Raw genomic sequence first — 19,005 nt, forward strand, 5'->3', positions numbered from 1 at the left:
CATTCTTAAATGGAAGAAGTTTGGAACCACCAATACTCTTCCTAGAGCTGTCCGCCTGGCTAAACTGATCAATCAGGAGAGAAGGGCTTTGGCCAGGCTGGTTTCCAAGATTCCGATGGTCACTCTCCCAGAGCTCTATAGTTACTCTGTGGAAATGGGAGAACCTGCCAGAAGGACAACAATCTCTGCAACCTTGTCTCGGAGCACTACGGACACTTCCTTCGACCCCATGGCCTGGTTTTTGCTCTAATATGAACTGTCAACTGTGGGACCTTATATAGACAGGTGAGTGCTTTTCAAATCATATCCAATGAATTGAAACATCTCAAGGTTGATCAATGGAAACAGGATGCACCTGAGCTCAATCTCAAGTCTCATAGAAAGGGTCTGAATACTTAAGTAAATAAGGTATTTCTGTTTTTTATTTTGCATAAATTTGCAAACATTTCTAAAAGCCTGTTTCACTTTGTCATTATGGGGTATTGTGTGTGCTGTAGATTGCTGAGGAGTTTTATTATTTAATACATTTTGGAATAAGGCTGTAATGTAACTGTTAGATTAATTTAGTAACTATGTGTTCATTAACCAATTCAATTAAACTTCTGTCAGCTATATCAGAATGTGTAGGATACTGATAGAAATGAAGACAGACAGAGGCCCAGTCTGCAATAGTACAATAGTGAAATGTTTATTCTCGGGAACGTTGTGGTCATAATACTATGTACATTGGTTTATATAACTCACATTGTCAAAAATGTCACTCCTCCTCTCAGATACAATGGCAATATAGTTCACAAGCCTTCTCACATTGTCTGCCACCTGTTAAACAATCTACTACAAGCCCAAGGTCTCTCCCCTCCCTGGGTAGGGACAGAATGTCCTGTAAGGAACACAGTATTCCAGCCGGTCTGACGATAGCTCCATTAGTTTCTAACAAGGAACAGAAAATCCTTGTTCTAATTCTTGACTAAAACTACACCTTATTTTCAGTATTATAATAAGATTCATACATTCATACAGTAACAGAGTAGTATTCTGTTTAGTTATAATTCTAAGCTAAATGTATACATAATTTAGTCATTATTCATAAAAATCCCATAACAGTAACAAAATGTGGAAAAGTGAAGGGGTACATGCTAAAATCACCTCTGACTACAATGATTATGTAATGTGATTTTTTAAAATGAATGTTCACAACATGTAAAACACATTCTGACTACAAGCATATTAAACATTTTCATAATACAGATTCAACAATCCCACATTCCGTTATATTGTACAAACACTACATAGACTTAAAACCTATGCATCTGTAATCAATCTTTAATATCATCATGTGAATATAAATGTTATAATCATCTCTTTGAAATATACTTAAAGTGACATTTTTCAGGCAGAGGGCCAAAGGATGGCTAAGTGGTATGCTTGGGACCACCAACAGCTACAAAAGATTTCCAAAGTGACAATCCTAATCTATCACCAAAAACAAAAACAGGGCATCACAAGAATAGCGAAAAATCCATGTTATGTCTAGATCTTTCTCCGTCCATTGAGTTTATTCCCACAAGCCAGCAGAGCCCGACCACCTCACTTCTGAAACTGGGCTCCGAAAATGTCCTCATGGTACCTCTTCTGGATCTGCAAATAAAGAAACAAACAAACCATAAAAGCTTGGTAAAACACTGTCCACTTACTACAGCATTGGAACTAGATTAAGAGGCATCATGGCATTCATATTAATGATTGAGAGGAAAGTGAACTAACCTTTAGTTGGGTCAGGTATTCTCCTGCCTGTGTGAGGGTGATGCCAAGCTGGCTGCTCAGAATCTCCTGTACTGCTAGAGTAACTCCCTGGGCCATGTTCACACCCCCACACACATAGAAGTGACCCTCCTTCTGGTGCAACACACTCAGCACCTCCTCTGCCATCCTCTCCCTCAGGACATCCTGGACATAGACCTGCTCACACACAGAGGCTAAAAGTTAAGAATAGAAGGCACAGTACAGGGAAATAGGAACAATTTTAAGCTTCAATCTTCCATTGAATCTCAAGCCAATCTGATTCAATCAAGCTTTTCAAACGATCACTCAGTACATGATTTGTTTCAAAATGATGCAACAGTACCTTTGGGAGACCTGGCTGGCGGGAATATGCGTTGGTAACGCTCTTCAGGACCCCTCGCCTTCTCATCTCCAGTGTCTCCTCTTTGTATAAATGGTCGGTCTCCGAACTCTGGCAGCCAAACACCAGGCTCATAGGACTTCCAGAGAACTCTGTCAAGACAAAACCATAGCCCTTAAGGTTAGAGAGCTTGTATCAACAGACACACAGACAGGCACACAGACAGGCACACACACACTACCTGGGTGTTTCATGTCGTGTAGCCGTTGTTGCCAGAAGCTTCGGAAGGGCGCGATGCCACTGCCAGCCCCCACCAGAATGACTGGAGTGCTGGGCTCTGCTGGGAGGTGGAACCCACCTGAACTGTAAACAATAACACATAATCAGTTAGCTTCACTTTAAATAATAATCTCAATTAATTTGACTGGGGATAGGCTACAACCTAGCATTTTGTGCAATTGAAGAGTGTACCATCCTAGTGACATACAGTATGTTACAATATGTTCTATACCTGTAGATAAAACATGGTACCAGGTCTCCTTTCTTAATGGTATCCAGCCAGGTGCTGCAGACCCCGTGGTGAAGAGGACCCTGTCCATCTAGTGTAAGACCATTACAGAAGAATACAGTACAGTTACTTCCCCAGCCAAGAGATAGCAGTTCAAATTCCTTTCAAAGCATTTGATAACTGCTGTATTGTCATTTCTAAGTTGATTTGCCCTGTCCTGTACCTTGGTGTTTACTGAATGTAAAAAAATGTCAAATCTAATGTTTTGTACCTTGTGTGTGATAGTTGAGCACTGTCAGAGTGAGATGTAGCTCGTTGGGGTGGAGCTGAGGGGAGGAGCTGATGGAGTAGAGGCGGGGCTTGAGCAGAGGCAGCTGGCTGAGGAGGAAGGCTGCAGAGGGTTCTAAAGACGGGAACTCCTCCAGGACTTCCAGGAAGTTGGGAACACGGAACATCTTCCAGGTCGTGTACTCCTGAGAGTCCTGACGGCAAATGAAGACAGAAGCTAAATAACTTGCAAAATATCTGTTGATATAATTTTTTGGAAAGAGCATAGGCTTACACAATGATTTTTACATTTTCTTCAATTCCAATAGGTGGTACGTCAAAACCTCTTCTTTCATGATATATTTCATTTTTATTTCAAAGACAATAATGAACACTAGTCCTGGAGACAAACAGAAGTTACCTTTGCCAAGGTCAGTAGACGCTGTCGGTGCTCTTCCTGTGTCGCCAACTGAGAGAGCTTGTGGAGGAGGTTCTGAGAGGGGGGCGTGGTCACATCCAGGAAGTAGGTGAGTGCCTGAGACAAAGGGCATGCTGGGATGCGTCCAACAGTCTGCCAGTTTTTCTCATCATCTTTTGGGAAATAGAAATGCAGAGTAATCTTAATAGCGGCAATCTTTGGAAGACGTGTCTTCCTCACAAAAATCAGATTTTACCGTGGTTACCTCAATCAGCACCATTATTAATGAATAGTGTTGTACCTCGGCAGGTGTCAGAACGGTATTCCAGTCGTAGGCACTGGTTTGTTGGGGGCGTATGGGGAAGGAACTTTAGGATGCCAGCCACCAGTTGAGGGAGATTCCCTGGGAAAACACCAACATGGTCTCCTGGAGCAAAGTTCATGACCTCTGCACTTCTCTCCCTCTCCAACTCCACCAAAATGGTGGACCGGCTAGAAACAAGAATGACAATGCTGAATTAAACCCTGTCAAAATTGAGTCCTGTCAAAAACATTGAAAGAATTGCAATGATAACATGCTAGATGACAAGAACTGAACCTTGAATGGGGGCTCTGTAGATTATGTTTGCTCTTCAGTTTCATAGGGAAGACCGTTTTAGAGTGAATGGCTGAAAGTGCTGTGAAAGAGACAATGAAAATCATCACATACAACTGGCTGACTGAAATACAAGACAAGTTTATAATGCTTTATATTGCTACACCAGTCCCTTGTCAAATGTCCATCCCCTGGTCCATGTGTAGTACCTGTGATGCGGTCCTGGGGGCAGCTCTCCACTGCTACGCGGTGTCTCAGTGGGTCCCAGGCCTCGCAGAATTGCTCTGCCCCAGGGAGCTGCAGACTCAGCTGTCCCTGGATGTTGAACTCCTTATAAGCATCCTGGAAGCAGAGAAAGGGTCCTTAGGCTCAATGATTCAAAACACTACGTAGATCAATATGATATGCAAATGCCTGTGAGAGTAAAGATCATAACAGGTCTTTTTTGTAATGATACTTGAGCATATACTGTAGTAGACATACCAGGAGTATGTTAATATGTATGCTATAAAATATACTGCAAACAGGATCGTTGACACGTAGCTAAGATCCACTTTTAAGAGTGTGACATCCTCCCTTTTCCGCCTACCTTGAGAGCGGTGAGAGCCCAGGCAGAGAAGGCCTCCTCCTGTCCGTTCAGTTCATCCCCCTCTCCAGTGGGCGTCACCCGCTCTGCCCCCAGCTCCTCCAGCTTGGCATCCACGGCATGGGCGAATGCACAGAACTGTGGGTACATCCTCGAGCCCAGCCCAAACACACAGTACCTGGGGGAGGAGAGGGGACATAAGACCAGTTTCAAAACTAAAGAGGTGTCTGAGAAACTGCAACTTCATCAAATGAGTACATCTTAAAGATATGTACGTGCCTTCGGAAAGTATTCAGTCCCCTTAACTTTTTCCACATTTTGTTAACTTACAGCCTTATTCTAAAATGATTAAATTGTTTTTTTCCCCCCTCTATCTACACGCAATACTCCATAATGACAAAGCAAAAATGGTTTATTTTTTTGTGCTAATTTATACAACATTTTAAAACAGAATTATCACATTTACATAAGTATTCAGACCCTTTACTCAGTACTTTGTTGAAGCACATTTGGTAGCAATTACAACCTTGAGTCTTCTTGGGTATGATGCTACAAGCTTGGCACACCTGTATTTGGGGAGTTTCTCCCATTCTTCTCTGTAGATCCTTCCAAGCTCTGTCAGGTTGGATGGGTCGCGTTGCTGCATAGCTGTTTTCAGGTCTCTCCAGAGATGTTCAATCAGGTTCTAACTCTGGCCGGGCCACTCAAGAACATTCAGAGACTTGTCCCGAAGCCAGTCCTGTGTTGTCTTGGCTGTGTGCTTAGGGTCATTGTACTATTGGAAGGTGAATATTTTCCCCAGTCTGAGGTCTTGAGCGCTCTGGAGCAGGTTTTCATCAAGGATCTCTCTGTTCTTTGCTCTGTTCATCTTTCCCTTGATCCTGACTAGTCTCCCAGTTCCTGCCGCTGAAAAACACCCATACAGCATTATGCTGCCACCACCATGCTTCACCGTAGGAATGGTGCCAGGTTTCCTTCTGACGTGACGCTTGGCATTCAGGCCAAAGAGTTGAATCTTGGTTTCATCAGACCAGATAATCTTGTTTCTCATGGTCTGAGAGTCTTTAGCTGCAGAGATGGTTGTCCTTCTGGAAGGTTCTCCCATCTCCACAGAGGAATTCTAGAGCTCTGTCAGAGTGACCATCGGGTTCTTAGTCACCACCCTGACCAAGGCCCTTCTCCCCTGATTGCTCAGTTCAGCCGGGCGGCCAGCTCTAGGAAGAGTATTGGTGGTTCCAAACTTCTTCCATTTAAGAATGATGGAGGCCACTGTGTTCTTGGGGACCTTCAATGCTGCCAAAATGTTTTGGTACCCTTCCCCAGAACTGTGCCTCGGCACAATCCTGTCTCGGAGCTCTATGGACAATTCCTCCGACCTCATGGCTTGGTTTTTGCTTTGACATGCACTGTCAACTGTGGGACCTTATATAGACAGGTGTGTGCCTTTCCAAATCATGTCTTAACAATTGATTTTACCACAGGTAAACTCCATGGATGATCAATGGAAACAGGATGCACATGACCTCAATTTCAAGACTCATAACAAAGGGTCTGAATACAAGTTATTTCTGCATTTCTTTTTTTGTTGTTGCAAAAAAGTCTTAAAACCTGTTTTTTCTTAGTCATTATTGGGTATTGTACGTAGATTGCTGAGGATTAAAAAATACACAAATAATTTAGAATAAGGCTAGAACGTATCAAAATGTGGAAAAAGTCAAAGGGGTCTGATTCCAAAGGCACTCTACATGTACAGCCCAATACAGAGAGGACAATGCAGAGAGAAATGCTTGAGATACTACTTACCTTAACTTGTTCCTGAGATACTGCAAGGAGAAAAGCTGTTTCTTAAAACTCTAGAGAAAGAAATATTAACATGTGTTGAATATTGAGACATTACATTTTATAAATGTGGGAAAAAATACTTGTTAATATCTTCAAAATACAGAAACACAAAAACACACCTCTCCATTTCCAGGGGAGTCTCCATTCCCAAAGGTGCTAGCTACCACAACCAGAAGGCTCTCCTGTTCCATGTCACTGAAGTTATAGTCCTCCATACAGAGCAACTTTAAAGATATACAGAGCAGCTTTAGTTAACTTTCTAAACATTCTGGGCAATTTTGAGGACATTAGTGACTTAAGACATCAGATTGTACATTATACAAGCATTATACAAGCACATCTACTTGCATAACTCCCCGTTATGTGTTCTGTAAATTAACTCTTACTGAGCTCAATAGTCCTCACATATATATAGATTCCAATTAAACTAGAGTTTTACATTTATTCACAGTGGTTAACACACACAAATGCCCTGAAGCACATTAGACTGAGGCAGTAAGCCCTGTATCAGCCTTAATAGAGATGAGATAGATCTCCTACCCTGGAGTTGAAGGCACCGTTTAGCATGGAGTTCAGTCTCTGGGCGAATGTCTGTGATTTCCCTGTTTCAGTAGCGTACAGAACAGTGCAACGCACCCTTTTAGCCAGCACTCTGCTCATGAGGGTGGAAGAAAAGAGCGCCGCCCTATAGGAAGGAACCAGACATGAATGATAATACTTTGTAATATATTATGAGCATAGCTTAGCTCAACCTCAACCATTATATGCATTTACAATGGCTGGCGAAAGTTCTCACCTCCCTTGGCATTTTTCCTTTTTTGTTGCCTTACAACCTGGATTTAAAATAGATTTTTGGGGGGTTTGTATCATTTGATTTACACAACATGCCCACCTATTTGAAGATGCAAAATATTTATTGTGAAACAAACAAGAAATAAGTCAATACTCTGTAGAGTCACCTTTTGCAGCAATTACAGCTGCAAGTCTCTTGAGGTAAGTCTCTATAAGCTTGGCACATCTAGCCACTGGGATTTTTGCCCATTCTTCAAGGCAAAACTGCTCCAGCTCCTTCAAGTTGGATGGGTTCCGCTGGTGTACAGCAATCTTTAAGTCATTCCACAGCTTTTCAATTGGATTGAGGTCTGGGCTTTGACTGGGCCATTCCAAGACATTTAAATGTTTCCCCTTAAACCACTCGAGTGTTGCTTTAGCAGTGTGCTTAGGGTCATTGTCCTGCTGGAAGGTGAACCTCCATCCCAGTCTCAAATCTCTGGAAGACTGAAACAGGTTTCCCTCAAGAATTTCCCTGTATTTAGCGCCATCCATCATTCCTTCAATTCTGACCCATTTCCCAGTCCCTGCCGATGAAAAACATCCCCACAGCATGATGCTGACACCACCATGGGTTTGTGCCAGACATAGCGTTTTCCTTGATGGCCAAAAAGCTCAATTTTAGTCTCATCTGACCAGAGTACCTTCTTCCATATGTTTGGGGAGTCTCCCACATGCCTTTTGGTGAACACCAAACGTGTTTGCTTATTTTTTCTTTAAGCAATGGCTTTTTTCTGGCCACTCTTCCGTAAAGCCCAGCTCTGTGGAGTGTACGGCTTAAAGTGGTCCTATGGACAGATACTCCAATCTCGCTGTGGAGCATTGCAGCTCCTTCAGGGTTATCTTTGGTCTCTTTGTTGCCTCTCTGATTAATGCCCTCCTTGCCTGGTTCGTGAGTTTTGGTGGGCGGCCCTCTTGGCAGGTTTGTTGTGGTGCCATATTCTTTCCATTTTTTAATAATGGATTTAATGGTGCTCGATGTGATGTTCAAAGTTTTGGCTATTGTTTTATAACCCAACCCTGATCTGTACTACCCAACCCTGATCTGTCCACAATATTGTCCCTGACCTGTTTGGAGAGCGCCTTGGTCTTCATGGTGCCGCTTGCTTAGTGGTGTTGCAGACTCTGGGGCCTTTTAGAACAGGTGTATGTATACTGAGATCATCTGACAGATCATGTGACACTTAAATAAAGTCCACCTGTGTGTAATCTAAGTAATTATGTGACTTCTGAAGGTAATTGGTTGCACCAGATGCACTTTTCATACATTTATTTTTTGCATTTTTGAAAAAGTAATTTTTTCATTTCGCCAATTTTTACTATTTTGTGTTTGTCCATTACATGAAATACAAAATAAATTGAAATTACAGGTGCAATGCAACAAAATAGGAAAAATGCCAAGGGGGGATGAATACTTTTGCAAGGCACTGTATAGCTATGTCAATGATATGATTAGGACTGCATTATAATTTATAACTCATCATGAATGTGTTTATAAATCATTACAGATATGGTTGTCATAGTCCATGGAAGATTACCTGGCCACCGCTTTGAAGCTGATCTGTTGCTTCTTCAGGCACATCTCTCCATTTCTCCAGACATGGCTCATCCAGGGGTCAGGCTTTGAACAACAACAACAGTCACAGACCATCCTATTGCAACTGCCCTGTAATTCTGTAAGGTGGACCTTAACCAGATGAATTATATAGCCTATATATTATGCACAATACAGGATGGTGTCTCAGAACCTACCTGGTAGTAGAAGAAGGGAGAGAGGATGTAGTTGACCATCTCCTGGTGGAAGATGGGGGTGAGAGAGCCAGACATGGGAGGAACCAGCCAGGCCCAGTCTGCAGGGCAGCCGCCGCGCAGCCGGAACTCTGTCTCCAAGTGCTTCATGAAGGACTCGGCTGCAGAGTGGTGGTCTGTGATGGTTACCTTGTTTTTCTGCAGTGTACAGTAATGAGACAAAAGGAGTGCATTTATCTCAAGGAAAACTCCAGATGACAGCTGAACCATTGTCATTGTAGTGTAGCATCCTTTGGCAAAATAGCATTAATACTTTAATGCAGGGAAACTTAAATCAGTTTTACGTAATTTCTCCCAGCATGTTACATGTGCAACCAGAGAGAAAAAAATTCTAGACCACCTTTACTCCACACACAGAGACGTGTAACAAAGCTCTCCCTCCATTAGCAAGTCTGACCAGAACTCTATCTTCCTGATTCCTGCTTACAAGCAAAAACTAAAGCAGGTAGTACCAGTGACTTGCAAACTATTACGGACTACAATGGAAAGCACAGCCATGAGCTGCCCAGTGACGCAAGTCTACCAGATGAGCTGAAGGACTTTGATTCGCGATTCGAGGCAAGCAACACTGAAGCATTCATGAGAGCAACAGCTGTTCCGGACGTCTTTCTGATCACGCTCTCTGTTGTCGATGTAAGACCTCTAAAAAGGTCAACATTCACAAGGCCGCAGGGACAGACGGATTACCAGGACGTGTACTCTGAACATGTGTTAAACCAGCTGGTAAGTGTCTTCACTGACATTTTCAACCTGTCCCTGACCGAGTCTGTAATACCAACATGTTTCAAACAGACCACCATAGTCCCTGTGCCCAAGAACACCAAGGTAAACAGCCTAAATGACTACTGACCCGCAGCACTCACGTCTATAGTCATGAAGTGCTTTCAAAGGCTGGTCATGGCTCACATCAACACCATTATCCCAGAAACCCTAGACCCACTCCAATTTGCATACTTCCCCAACAGATCCACAGATGATGCAATCTCTATTGCAATTCACACTGCCCTTCCCACCTGGACAAAAGGAAGACCTACGTGAGAATGCTGTTCATTGACTACAGCTCAGCGTTCAAAAACATAGTGCCTACAAAGCTCATCACTAAGCTAAGGACCCTGGGACTAAACACTTCCCTTTGCAACTGGATCCTGGACTTCCTGATGGGCTGCCCACACACATGTGGTAAGGGTAGGTAACACCACATCTTCCACGCTGATCCTCAACACGGGGGCCTCTCAGGGGTGCGTGCTCAGTCCCCTCCTGTACTCCCTGTTCACCCATGACTGCATGGCCAAGCACGACCCCAAAGCCATCATTAAGTTTGCTGACGACACAACAGTGGTTGTTATCCTGGACGTGTGGTGCCAGGATAACAACCTCTCCCTCAACATGATCAAGACAATGGAGATGATTGTGGACTATAGGAAAAGGAAGACCGAGCACACCCCATTCTCACCGACGGGGCTGTAGTAGAGCAGGTTGAGAGCTTCAAGTTCCTTGGCGTCCACATCACCAACGAACTGTCATAGTCCAAACACACCAAGACAGTCATGAAGAGGGCACTACAATGCCTATTGCCCCTCAGGAGACTGAAATGATTTGGCATAGGTCCTCAGATCCTCAAAAAGTTCTACAGCTGCACCATCGAGAACATCCTGAATGGTTGCATCACTGCCTGGTATGGCAACTGCTCGGTCTCCGACCGCAAGGCACTACAGAGGGTAGTGCGTATGGACCAGAACATAACTGAGGCCAAGCGTCCTGCCATCCAGGAACTCTATACCAGGCGGTGTCAGAGGAAGGTCCTAAACATTTCCAAAGACTCCAGCCACTCTAGTCGTAAAATGTTCTCTCTGCTACTGCACGGCAAGCGGAACCGGAGCGCAAAGTCTAGGTCCAAACTGCTTCTTAACAGCTTCTACCCCAAGCCATAAGACTCCTGAACAGATAATCAAATGACAACCCGGACTATTTGCATTGACCCCCCGATTTTTACACTGCTGCTACTCTGTTTAATTATCTATGCATAGTCACTTTACCTCTACCTACATGTACATATTACCTCAATTACTTCAACAAACCTGTGCCCCGCACTTTAAGTCTGTACCAGTACCCCTGTATATTGTCTCGCTACTGATATTTTAGTTTGGCTCTTTAATTATTTGTTATTTTTCTATTTTTGTCTATTTTTCAATTTTATTTGTATTTATTTATTGATTACTTCAGTTTATCTAGGAAATACTTTCTTAACACATATTTTCTTCTTAAAACTGCATTGTTTAAGGGCTTGTAAGTAAGCGTTTCACTGTAAGGTCTACAATTGTACCGGTTGTATTCGGCGCATGTGACAAATTAAAATGGATTTGATTTGATTAGAAAATTGTAGGTATTTTTTTTACAATGTAACAAAACAGCAACAACAAGAACATAACTTGGGATTTCTACTGGGAATAACATCATTCAAAAGGCACTCATACATCTGAGCTATCTTTTTTTGCATGGTAACAGTTGAATAGGATGAGAAAAAAGAATAACCCTGCATATGTGAAGGTTACCTGGAAACTGTATATGACTGCAACATTGATGGTCACCAAGGCCTGGTCCTTCCACAGTGAGGACAGCTTGTGTGTCTCCAGGCCCATCCTGCGACCCACTTCCTGTACGGACAGGAAGCCAAAACATTCTCATCCATTGCATCATTGTCAAGTCAGCCAGAATTGTGTTGCAGAAGCGTGAAACAAGAAAACATTTTTAAACAGAAAATGAGATTTTTGGTTATTGCTGATGAGGTTTCCTCCTCCATTTCAAAACATATGCTAATCCTGATGAGCACAACCCTGTGCTGTAGCCATGGTGATTACCTATGAAAGTGAGTCTTACCTCCAAGATGTTATAACGCTGATAGTCACAGAAATCCCTCACGCCAATCTCAGTGCCCATGTACCAGCCATTAAAGGGACAGGCTGGGAATTCAAGTCCACCAATCTCCATCAGCATGTTGGACACCGCAGGCAGAGCATACCACTTCAGTCCTAGGTCTTGGAACCACTTATGCCTAATGACAAAAGATCAACACAATATATCTGATAATAATATATAAAAGAACATGCCCAAAAACACCACCACTAGGATAGATGTGGTTAGTTACTGTAGTGAATCATTCAGTCCTCAATGTGACATCTTTTTCATACACAATGAGTTACATACACACAGTTGTGCTCACTCTACCAAAGGTGCTTGAGACACTTCACTCAATTCAGTATTGTGTCCAGTGAAACGAATGAAGGACCACTTTGGAGTGGTTAGACATTTAAATAAAAGAAAATGGTACAGGTCATTGGGCCCTCCTAGACCTGGCTTTGGGAAACTATTTGGATAAAGGAATGTTGCCTTGCAGACAAGTTCTATAGAGCTCTTCACTCTCTCCCATTCAGCTCCGTTCCTCAAGAGCTCCAGACGGCTGATTTAAAAACAACTATTTTATAATTCAAGCTCTTGAGCAACTGTGGGCAATGGTTTAAATTTACCCAGGCAGCTACATAACACATTGACTTAATTAGATAACTACTACTTAAAAACATCACCATGGCTATGGAGGCGTGATGGTCTGAATCCTATGTATCTCTGATGAATGCAATCAATGGTAAATCTAGTATGGAATCAAACGGATTTGCATACACGCGTGTCATAACTTAACTGTTATGTAGTGGTATCGTAACCAAGCAACATCTCTTTGCCAATGAAAGTCATTGTATGTAGTGGAATAGCTATGATAACTCTGCAGGCTTGACCTTGTATTTGTTCTCAAAAGTGTGTTTAGATAACCATCCAATAGAAACCAAACAAGTCACTCACTGGGGGTGTTCCATGGAAACCTCCAGGATCAGGTGTGGAGGGATTTCATAAAGGTCTGGGTCCTCCCCGTTGACCTGCAGGACTAGTGGCAACACATCGAAGAGGCCGTATTGAGGTTTCCATCCAAGCTGGATACAGATCTTTAAGAACACAGGACAAAAGTAACTAACTTTTAAAAATGTATCTTTTCAAATGAACACATACAGTATCTGAGCTCTATCTTAGATGTTTGAATGGACGTTATTGAAATAGCTGGGGTAGAGCATGGTGGCTATAGCTACTAGATATAGTACCGTAGTGAATTCTACACTGGATGGGTCTCCCTGGATACTGCCATCAGGCATCTGGTAACCTGCATACTTCAACAACTGGCTGTTCCACACCCGGAAATCATGCCCGTCTTCCTTTCTCGGAGGAAAGACGGTAATCGCAGACCTGAAATAAATATGACACAAGAAGAAGATCTGTAATAACATATGGACAAACTAAAATACTCATGGAAGGACCTTGAAAAACTGTCCTTTAACAAAGTGAATGACCTATAGCAGGGTTCTGTAACACTTGTCGTCTGGGGAAGGAGAGGAGGACCAAGGTGCAGCGTGGTAAGTGTTCATATTTTAAATATTTTAATGAACACTGAAAACAAAACAATAAACAACCAACGAATAGTCCTGTACGGAGCAACACAACACTAAACAGAAAATAACCACCCACAAAACACAATGGAAAATAGGCTACCTAAATATGGTTCTCAATCAGGGACAACGAATGACAGCTGCCTCTGATTGAGAACCATACCAGGCCAAACACAGAAATAGAAAATCATAGACAAATTAACATAGACAACCCACCCAACTCACGCCCTGACCATACTAAAACAAAAGACAAAACAAAGGAACTAAGGTCAGAATGTGACAGGTTCCCCAATATGCAGCCCATGGGCAATTTTATTTGTTTTCTGAGGAAGAAATGTATAAATAGCCTAATCATTTTTGTTGTTGAAATAAAAGACTAATACAGTCACTAGGAAATCAGCTCAAATCAGCTTAATGCATAAATAGAGAGGCATATGTGATCGTATCCCAATGTAATCAAGGTTTGAAATGATTCTGTTTTTCTCAAATACTATATCTGTTTGGGATTCTTACAGTCAATATGCAGCGTACAAATGATTTATAACTATGTTCTGGCCCCCCGACCATCCGCTCAGGGAAAAATCAGCCTATGGCTGAATGTAATTGGGGACCCCTGACCTACAGTATTGCCCTCACGGAGTAAAGGGTTGAAGGTTCAAGTCAAGGGCAAGAAATAACATGTGATACAGGTGTATTAGCAGAATGTATTTTACAATTGTACATTTCCATTTTTGTATTTTAGCAGACACTCTTATCCAGAGCAACTTACAGTTAGTGAATGATTTACAGTTAGTGGAACAAACCTGTAGTTTACATTTGACACATTTCTAACTTCACACAAAGTCAGTGGTGTAAAGTATTTAAGTAAAAATAATATGTAAATACTTAAGTTGCTTTTGGGGGTATCTGAGCTTTACTATTTATATTTTTTGGCAACTTATACTTTTATTTCACTCCATTCCTAAAGAAAATAATGTACTTTTTACTCCATACATTTTCCCTGACACCCAAAAGTACTTGCTACATTTTGACAGGAAAACTTATCGAGAGAACATCCCTGGTCATCCCTACTGCCTCTGATCTGGCAGACTCACTAAACACAAATGCTTCTTCATAAATTATGTCTGAGTGTTGTCAATAAAAAATACAAAATAAAATTGTGTCACCTGGTTTGATTAATATAAGAAAGTTGAAATTATTTATAATTTTACTTTTGATACTTAAGTAACGTTACATTTTAGTAATTCCATTTACTTTTGATACTTAAGTATATTTGAAACCAAATACTTTTACACTTTTACTCAAGTAGTATTTTACTTGGTGACTTTCACTTTTACTTGAGTCATTTTATATCAAGTCATCTGAACTTTTACTCAAGTATGACAATTGAGTAGCTTTTCCACCACTGCACCGAGTTGAGAGTTTTCCTTTGAAGAGATTATCTTGGTGTTTTCTGCCCTCTGCCTATGATCTCATACTTCCAATCCTTTCATGTTTTACGAGGAATGCTGCATTAGTTAGGCTACCTCAGAAAGTAGGGCTGTCGGTCACCTAGGACTAGATTCAATCCGTGCGTCTAAAATGCACGCTATAGCCCGATTTAAATTGAAAGCCAATGTTGCTGTGTTTGCTGAGACTTCATTCACGTTAACGCTGCATATGATGGCTCAATAGAAAATGACCTTTCAATTACAATCGCGCTATAATGCGGATGTTCCACGCAGCGGATTTAATTTAGCCCCTTTTCTTTCTGTTTACCTTAGGTTTCCTCCATTTGTGGCAAACTGTAAGTGTTCGCACAGAAACTGGAACATTTCCTGAGTAGTCTTGCACTTTCTGGCATCAAACAGCTGCAGAACAATCCAAGAAACATGTATCAATAATTAGGTGAACCTACACATAGAACACACAAGCCCATGTGCATGCATGAAAAACACAAACAACAATAGATGCTGAGATTGATACCCAATAGATAATGAGAAATATAAATGTATCTCTTCTGCCTTGTATGTTTTCTTACTTGTAAATTGGACCACTGAATCCTGCCGATGCATCTTGGGGCGTTCCTCCATGCTTGCCGAGCACCAAACGCTAATTCCTCAACAGTCAATTGATAGGTTCCTGTGGAATCTATCTCCATAGTAATTTCCTCCAATCTGGCGAGGTGGTGTTCAATTTTGGGGCTATGCATTTGGGATTAAATTAGGATATGTGTAAATCATGGAAAACAAACAAATAGTACAATATAGAGGGGATAAAATATGTTTCCATTACAAACCTTTTGTAAGGCCCACATAGATGCTTCATAAATGATCTATAAACAAATTCGTACAATAGGCTATAAAGGCTAACTGGAGTAACTATTTTCCCATACAGTCATGATTTATGAAGCATCTACGAAGGCCTTGTACAGTAAAGGGTTTATAAAGGCTCTTAAATGAACGACAGAAAATATAGGCTACAAACTATAAATGCCTATAAGGCATTAAACAATATTGCATTATTAACCAACAGTGTGTATTTGACAGATGCTACACTCAGTGGTGTCAGGCAATGGGTTGAACACATTTGGAATAATAATAATAATCGTCATCGTCTTTAGAGAAGAATTACACTTATTACTTACATTTTGAAGGACTTGTAGTATTGGTTGATTAGGTCGATAGCCTGAGGTAGGATTTCAAGAGTAGAAACTTTGGGACCGCGCACTAGAGCCTTCGGAGTCATGACAGAACCTTCACAAACTTTTGATGTGCATGGTTGGTTCTGTATATGAGATCAAATAAGAGCGTTTCAATTAAAAGCCATTGCTTTATTTTATAGTGTTCAATCTTTTATGAAATAGAAAACACTACAATTCAGGCGCAGCTTCATATTTTGAGCAAAAGAGCTAAACAAATAAATTGCGGTACAATACCACGCCACACACAAAGCATCATAAACTGTAAACGCACCTTGACTGCCTGGTGGTGCAGCATGTCTTTGAGACTTGAGCCATCCTTCACGTTACGCACGGGTATAGAAAACGGACACCTGTTGGCTCTCGTTTCCCACTATTTGATGAACATACAGGAGAAACGGGTTAAACTTATGTCGCTTGCTTTAAGCACATTTTCTACATTTATTTCGTCTGTAATCTCAATTCTTACCTTATTTGGTTTAGTCTGGTGAGACAGTTTGGTTTCATCATCCTGAAGCAGCTTCATCTTCATAATTGTAAAATAAATGCAGTTCATTATCATATTTGGAAATACCATTTATCTAAATGATTCAAAATGTAAGTGCTTATAGGTTATTTTACTTTGAGTTAAATCATTTTAAGTTCATTGAGTAACAAACAAATACTAATATTTTGTTTGATTAAAGTAAAAAAACAAATGTTAAAGTTAAAATGTGCTCAATAGCTTTCAGTGTTGTGGCATAAACTCTTAAAAACGTTCGAATTTAAATTATATAGTAATCCCGGTATGTATTCTTACCTTGAACTCAAGGTGAGGTGAGCATCAATTCCTCTCTGAAAATTTTCCTCCTGAGTTTTTTCCATTTATACCTGCCTGTAACGAAACTTGGGCAGGCTTATAGGGACCTGCCCCTGTTGTGTTACAGGCAGGTAGACTATCATGAATTACAAATAACATTTTTGTGGCCAGTTTGTTTTTGAGGTAGGTCTAATTGAATCTGGCTTGGTTTCAACACATTGTTTGGCAAACCCCATTAGAAATTAAAGACTGTAACAAACAGGTGGGAAAAATCCCTTTAGAAATACAATATTGAATTCCCACAGATCTGTTGAGGCATTCATTAAATATGCAGTACATTCATTACATGACAAGACACAGCAGATGGATCAACGGAAATGCTGTGTTTTTGCAATAAATTGCATTTTTGTAAGACATTTCTCACATAATTTCACGTTTTCTAGTTTTGGATGACAACTGCAAAGCGTAGACATCAAATCCAAATAAAATGTTATTTGTCACATACGCCGAATACAAGCCCTTAACCAACAATGCAGTTCAAGAAATAGAGTTAAGAAAGTATTTACTAAATAAACTAAAGGAAAATAAAAAAAGAGCACAGTAAAATAATAAGAGTCTATATGCAGGGGGTACCAGTACCGAGTCAATGTGCTGGGGTACAGGCAATGTAAATAGGCCACTATGTAACAGAATATAACATCATAAAAAGGGTAAATCCACATGAATTCAATCACTTTTTGAAAGTATCCTTTCATTACAAGTTTGCCCTGTAATCAGGCCAGGGATGATGTCCAGATGTATGGTTGTTTCCCGGAGCATCGGCGAAATAGAGTTATGCATTTGATGTTATGGAAAACAAGACAGCTTCCTGGGTTGCATCACCTACATGTACAAGGTACCAGGAAAGGGAGGGTGTATTTGAGAATAGTATTTCCTTCTGATTTGGAGCCAGGCTTGTACAAGGAAGCACTTGGGTGTCAAGTGCTTCTCTCACATTGGTTACTAATTGCCTTACTCAATATTTAACTATGTGACGTGAGTACATTTTTGGAAAGGAATCAAGGAAGTTGGACAACATCTCATATCCCCATTCCTGAACTCTAAGAGTTATTCTGATACAACCTGATCACCTGCATCGTGTTGGTGTGTGTGTCAAGACTGAAGCATCTCCAGATGAGATATACCTGAAGGAAGACAAGAGAGCGGGAAAAAAGCTTCCTTCTTATTGGAAATATACTGTACAGTCATCATGCTCCACAGAACAACGTAGCGGTGGTATTTTATATATTGAAACTAGCTCAACCCCAATCGGTCTGTCAAAAGTTATACTCCTATTGTACCTAAAAAGTCAGACAAGTTGCACCCAAGTGCCTTTATTTATTTACCACTGTGTGCTCTGTTTTGCTGTAATTATACATCTATACCAGTAAATAAAATGGTTGTTGCTGGAATATTCAGGTTTATTGTTTCAGGTTTAAGTTATCTGTATGTATTGGTTGGCCTAAAAGATGTTACCATTCTACTGTATATCCACACTTTGTATAGGGTACCCAAGAACTGTTAGGATTCTTATGATAGTTTTGTGATTTAATTCGTTTTTATTTGTATTAGTTTAAAATAGTTTTATTTAGTTTCATTTTGATAAAAACATGTTTTTTAATTTTGTAAAAAAAAAAATGGTGTTAGGGACAGAAAGTATCCTATGCGTGGGAGTTTAGGGGGGTGGGGGGGTGTCGTCACTTCTTGCCACTGAGGGAAAGTAATAAATATATAAGGTGATGGGCCAGGACAAAGGTTTGGTTCATTTTAAATTATCAATCAATCAATCCTAATGTGACTTGGATTTAAAAGGATAAGCGCCTAGACTGGTGCAAGAAATATGGTGGAAGGAAATTCTCGTTCATGTTTATTTTAATTTTATTTTTTATTATACCTTTATTTAACCAGGTAGGCTAGTTGAGAACAAGTTCTCATTTACAACTGCGACCTGGCCAAGATAAAGCATAGCAATTCGATACATACAACAACACAGAGTTACACATGGAATAAACAAAACATAGT

The 19,005-nt window shown here is 40.9% G+C and overlaps 1 protein-coding gene across 2 annotated transcripts; it reads right to left on the reverse strand.

Moving 5' to 3' along the window:
• Nucleotides 1-664: 664 nt before the first annotated feature.
• Nucleotides 665-18,553, reverse strand: LOC115141939 (nitric oxide synthase, inducible-like). Of its 2 annotated transcripts, XM_029681361.2 has the most exons (26): nucleotides 16,945-18,553; nucleotides 16,615-16,671; nucleotides 16,420-16,518; nucleotides 16,092-16,231; nucleotides 15,486-15,648; nucleotides 15,224-15,315; nucleotides 13,124-13,265; nucleotides 12,831-12,970; nucleotides 11,856-12,030; nucleotides 11,531-11,632; nucleotides 8,922-9,116; nucleotides 8,708-8,790; nucleotides 6,879-7,023; nucleotides 6,458-6,562; nucleotides 6,300-6,349; nucleotides 4,500-4,674; nucleotides 4,120-4,252; nucleotides 3,914-3,992; nucleotides 3,617-3,807; nucleotides 3,319-3,488; nucleotides 2,902-3,112; nucleotides 2,634-2,721; nucleotides 2,364-2,485; nucleotides 2,126-2,274; nucleotides 1,765-1,959; nucleotides 665-1,638 (listed from the first exon to the last, which is right to left on the reverse strand). In XM_029681361.2, the coding sequence occupies exons 2-26, from the start codon at nucleotides 16,669-16,671 to the stop codon at nucleotides 1,588-1,590; spliced, it is 3,252 nt and encodes a 1,083-aa protein (XP_029537221.1). In that variant the 5' UTR covers nucleotides 16,945-18,553; the 3' UTR covers nucleotides 665-1,587. The 2 variants fall into 2 exon arrangements, with proteins under 2 accessions (XP_029537221.1, XP_029537220.1); XM_029681360.2 differs by lacking the exon at nucleotides 16,945-18,553 and having other exon boundaries at nucleotides 16,615-16,734.
• Nucleotides 18,554-19,005: the final 452 nt, after the last annotated feature.

This window comes from Oncorhynchus nerka, linkage group LG14 (genome assembly GCF_034236695.1).
Source record: "Oncorhynchus nerka isolate Pitt River linkage group LG14, Oner_Uvic_2.0, whole genome shotgun sequence".
NCBI classification, from domain to species: Eukaryota; Metazoa; Chordata; class Actinopteri; order Salmoniformes; family Salmonidae; genus Oncorhynchus; species Oncorhynchus nerka.